Source organism: Microtus ochrogaster (genome assembly GCF_000317375.1).
Source record: "Microtus ochrogaster isolate Prairie Vole_2 chromosome 6 unlocalized genomic scaffold, MicOch1.0 chr6_random_2, whole genome shotgun sequence".
Classification (NCBI taxonomy): domain Eukaryota; kingdom Metazoa; phylum Chordata; class Mammalia; order Rodentia; family Cricetidae; genus Microtus; species Microtus ochrogaster.
Window position 1 is genome coordinate 4,988,756 of NW_004949095.1, and position 5,348 is coordinate 4,994,103.

The 5,348-nt window shown below is 38.9% G+C and overlaps 1 protein-coding gene and 1 pseudogene across 1 annotated transcript in view; one reads left to right on the forward strand and one right to left on the reverse strand.

The window, feature by feature from the left end:
- The window catches only part of Cep350 (centrosomal protein 350), a 147,974-nt gene that overhangs the window by 128,500 nt on the left and 14,126 nt on the right, over window positions 1-5,348 (reverse strand). Inside the window, exons 2-4 of the mRNA XM_013352491.2 lie at window positions 4,285-4,370; window positions 1,433-1,476; window positions 966-1,077 (exon numbers count right to left, since the gene is read on the reverse strand). Coding sequence (XP_013207945.1) covers window positions 966-1,077; window positions 1,433-1,476; window positions 4,285-4,357 — 229 coding nt within the window. The 5' untranslated portion in view covers window positions 4,358-4,370. The remainder of the gene's footprint in view (window positions 1-965; window positions 1,078-1,432; window positions 1,477-4,284; window positions 4,371-5,348) is intronic.
- LOC102001018 lies at window positions 1,715-3,079 on the forward strand (annotated as a pseudogene).

Sequence of the window (5,348 nt, forward strand, 5' to 3'; positions counted from 1 at the left end):
AAAAAAGAACAAATATATAAAACACAACTGTCTACGAGAATAACTTACTTAATATGTTATTTCTACCATCTCTGGTTAGATATTAGATAGACAGGAAACACCCACGGTCACTCAATTTGTAGAGGAAAGTGTATTGTAAGATGTCAATGGACAATTAAAATCTACTCATCATGAGGTAGGAGGACTACCAGTTCATGGTCTGTCTGGGCTACAAGTGAGTTTAAGGACAGCATAGGCCACTGACCTCAAAACACAAAAGAAAATACAAATAAGGCTAAAATAAGGGCAGCAGTGGGGAGCTTTCCTTGCATGTGGGGGCCTCATTCAAATCCTCGGTAACCCTCACTCCAAACAGTAAAAAGAGAACTGGAAAACCCAGCAACTTTCAGACTAAGCAGAAAGCGTTTATTTCAACGCTATAGCACACCAATTAAAAAAACAAAAAGAAAAAAAATCAAATATCTGCATTGTGTCAATTTATTATACAGTTAACTCTACGAAAGATATTCCAATAATGACTTAAACAATTTAGCCCCCTGAAAGAAATACATATGTGTTATCAAGTCAACTAAATTTTACCTTCAAAGACTATACCTGTGAATTAAAAAAATAAGTATATATAACTTCAAACACCAAAATAAAATTCTCATTAACCATAAATGTCAACTGTCAAACATGATGCGATATTGAAAACATCATCAGCTAAGGACACATGCATACATACACACTGCACTACCAAGAAATAAATACTCAACAGAAAAAACAAAACCTGTACTAATGGGGCCAATCCCAGAAGACACATAATGGTAGGTAGAAGGAGGAAATTAATTCTATAAGGCCAGCTTCTGGCTTCCACAAGCATGGCACATGTGCACCCCCACACACAATAGTAATAATTTATTCATCTGTACTTAATCTAGCTAAATTTAATATAGCTAAATTTTTTAAAGGAACTTTACACATACCTTTTCTACTTATTTTCCGGGTAGCACTTGCAGACTTCTTAGCATCCATCACAGAATCAATCACAGCTGTACTTGTAGGGGTTACTTCTAGTTTGTTCTCAATGTGTCTCAGCTAAAGTTTAAATACCATGAAAATACATAAATTAACTCTGGAATAATGCAATTATCACTGGTTTACATAGCTATTTAAAGTAATATTGTCTGATATCTTTCTCTAAAGTAGAAAGAAACTCTAACACTGTCTTACTCTAATAGCTTACTACTTCAGCAGTAATTGTGCTTTGACACCCTAACAGTATCTTCTTCCTTTACTATTCATGTTGTTCGCTGTGTAATATATACAAAATATTTGCCTTTTTCCTTTCAAGACAGTGCTACATAAAATGTCTTAATTCATCACATCATAACATGATATCAACTTTAAAACAAACAGGCAAATTTTTAAAATAGAAACTAAAACTACTTACAGCAGCCTTGGTCTGAGAAAGTGCATCCCACGATGTGGTTACATCTACTGAGAAAAAGTGACATTTACAGAATCAGAGTTCTGAAGCAGAGCTTAGACCATGAATTTTAATATGCTACCAAATGTGATCAAAGGCTTGAGAACCACTTCATAGATATAACTATTTCTTATCAGATACATTTATAACACTAAATCAAAATACACTTTTTCTCCCTATCTTAAGAAGCCCATGCTTCTTAAGACAGAGTTAAAATAGCCTGATACCTATTAGTCCTCAAAACAAATGGACTATATTCTTACCAAACCTGTAGCAGGCATAAATAAAAGTAAAAAGTATACTCAATTTACAGCAATAGCCTGCACACACACACACACACACACACACACACACACACACACACACACACACGGGGGGGGGGGGGTGAGAATAAAGTAAGGTCTTACTATAAAGGCCAGGATTACCTCCAACTTAGAATAGTGTTGCCTGAACCTCCTGAGTGTTGGATTATAGGTATCCACCAACACACTCAACCAAATATAAAACTTTGGCCTACTAAGCCAAGGGGAGGCGGTGGCTGCTACGGAACCCCAGGAGGAAGAGATGCCTCAAAGACCTATATAGGTTTCTTTTGTTTTTTGTTTTTTGGATTTTTCGAGACAGGGTTTCTCTGTAGCTTTGGAGCCTGTCCTGGAACTAGCTCTTGTAGACCAGGCTGGTCTCGAACTCACAGAGATCCGCCCGCCTCTGCCTCCCGAGTGCTGGGATTAAAGGCGTGCACCACCACCGCCCGGCTCTATATAGGCTTCTTTAAAACCTCGCTAATGTCCAGACTCGAGTCCCAGATGTACGGAGCCCACCAGAAAATATCCACTGTTCGGAGTCACCTTATCAGCCATCTTCCCCCCTGGGGCCATTGATGTGAGCAACCTCCAACAGGTCATGGACCACCGATAAGTTTTCTGCCATCCTGTGACCGACCAGAGTCTGAACATGGAACTTCTGGAGCTGCAGGCCCATATTCCACACTTGACTGTACTAGTAGAAACAAATCTAGTTGGTACCATTTTGAGGACGTTGGCAGGGTGCAGGGGGCGAGGGCCATGCACATGTTATCTGTGCAGCCTCTCTGTTTGAAGAACTTATCCCTGAGAGGCAGCTGTTAAGATGGTTCCTTTCTGGCAAGCAGCAGGTAGCTAAAGAAAACCAGCAGGTAACAAAGGTTGCCACACTACGTCAGGCCTTCCTGGCTGCCCCAGTACCAAACTGATCTCTTGCTCACTTTCAATCAGTCCCCTTAAGGACTTAAGGAAACGGTGGGAAGCTTGTGATTGGGTGTCATCCCCTCACTTCCCCAACCCCTGACAATCTCATCAAACAGAGAGATGGCTGGTGGACTCCTTCAAGGGAGCAGAAATGAGCCACAGGCTTGTGGGTCAGGGATTCCTGGTCTTCTGGGGACTAGGAAGTGTAATCTTGCAAACCTCAAGCTGGACCATTTTCTTTCTCCATCTGTTCCTTCACCCTAAGCTTTAACAGCAGGTCTCTTGGCCCTGAGAATCTGTCATGTCCACCTTGGAGCCTGGTAACTTTGAACAACTGGTGACCAGTTTGACTCTTCACAATCCAAACATCTTTGGTCCCCAGTAAAGACAGTGGAACATAACTGCTGCTGAGGACTCAGGGACCCAGTTCTGAGAGGGGAGTTTCTTTCTGCTTCCTCCCTGGACATAAACATAAGACACCTCCTCTGCGGAAATAAACTTGCTTTATAAACAAAACAAAACAAAAAGCAAAATTTTGTGTTTTTTTTAAATCATGTTATAATGAAAAAGAATACTTTAAAAAATATTCCACACTTCACTGTACTAGTAGAAACAAATCTAGTTGGTCTTTCAAGTAACAGTCTTTCAACTACTTTAAAGCTGTGTTTTTCCCATGAGTTATCTTCTTCCAGGATAAATATTTTCATTTCCTCCAAATACTCCCTATATTAGCTTCCTCACCAACAGGAACCTTCCTCTGGATCTACTCGAGTCTGTCAGTTTCCTATTTCAAATTTCATACCTTGAAGGACCTCTAACAAACAAATACCTTAAAAAGGAGTTCAGGGAGAGGGTAACTTATTGTGTATTATAGACAGATTATAGTCAGTGTTTCTAAAAAAGAAAAACTAATTTTGCACATATACTTTTTAAGGAAAGATAAGTTCTTACTGTGTAGCACAAGTTGGCCTTAGTCTCACAATCGTGCCTCAACCTTTTGAGTTCTGGGGTTCCAGTAATGCATGACCACACCTGGCTCAACTAATTTGTGTTTTAAAGGGTACTTTTATATTAAAAAAGTAAATTTTTTTATTACTTATCTAGTTTTTTTATAAATGGTGGGGTTGAAGAGATGGCTCAGCAGTTAAGAGCATTGACTGCTCTTCCAGAGGACCCAGGTTCAATTTCCAGCACCCATATAGCAGTTTACAACTATCTGTAAGTCAAGTTCCGGGAGATCCAACATCGTCATATAGACATACGTGCAGGTACAACACTAATGCATGGAAATTTAAAATAAAAACTTTTTAAAGGTTAATTTGCATGCTTGCAATGTGCAAGTGTGTGCCCGCCTCTATGACCACTGAATCATTTGCAAGATACACATCGTGGTTGCTAGGAACTGAACACAGGTCTTCCGCAAGATCAGTAAGTACTCTCAACCACTGAGCCACCTCGCCAGCATAATCCACTGTTTTGTTTTATAAATCAAGATATTTATAAATTTCATCTACTGGTTACCCAGAATTTAATATATTATTGGACCTGAAAAGGGGATTAAATTCAGTCATTAAAACAAAAAACTCATACCTTGAACAGTCTCCTTGCTTTGAGAGCTCCTTGGATTTGGTAAAGGCACCTCTTTTGACTTGCTGCTCCTCATCTTGCCAATTTACCTGCAAATTATATCATCAATAATCACTGACCGTCACTATTATAAAAAACAATAGTAAAGAAATATTCTGACTTATTCGTGAAGGTCTGAAAAAGATTGTCTTCTCTAAAATGTAGCTTCATATACTCATGGGAATCTCATAATCAATCCAGTAAATAATACAATACTTTAGAGGAACTATTATCATTATTATCAACACTTTTATTAATTATAGAGAACTGATTATATGGTAACAAGGCTGGGGCTATATCAGTGGTCATGCACATGCTGCCCATACATAAGGCCCCAGTTCAAGCCCTAGCGTGAAAATGAGAAGTGGGCTGGCGAGAGGGCTCAGCAACCCTAATTACCTGATTTCCATCCCTAGGGCCCACATGGTGGAGATCCAGCAAGTTGTCCTCTGACCTCATGTTGCCAAGGCATGCACATACCCCCCCACACACACACACAGCTTCTCACAACACAATAAATAAATGGAAAAACAAAGTCTTCTTCTAAAATAAGTAGAGAACCAGTATCATATTATGTTTCATTTTCTGTATTGCAAATAACACTGTAGCCTTCAATCTCAGAACTAAGAAGGCAGAGGCAGGCAGATCTCTCAGAGTTTGAGAACAGCCTTGTCTACACAGCAAGTTCCAAGCCAGTCAGTAATTCTAACAAGATATTGTCTTAAGACAAAATGGACAACGCTGTCTTATAAACTTTGGCTTATTTTGATTATTTGCCTAGAGTAGTAACTGCAAAATTTATCAAAACTGAGCTAAAGAATGTGAAGGACATGCTGCTGAAATCCAACATCACACTGGTTTCCAGCTTCCAGTAATTTAAGAGCCTAGACGCTTCGATACCACTTTTTAATTTTGTTTATATTCTGTAGGGGAAAAAACATGGTTGCTTGAATTTACACTTGGTAGGAGTTACCCAGATCAAATATTCTGTCACAGATCTTTTTTTTTTTTTTTTTTTTTTTTTTTTT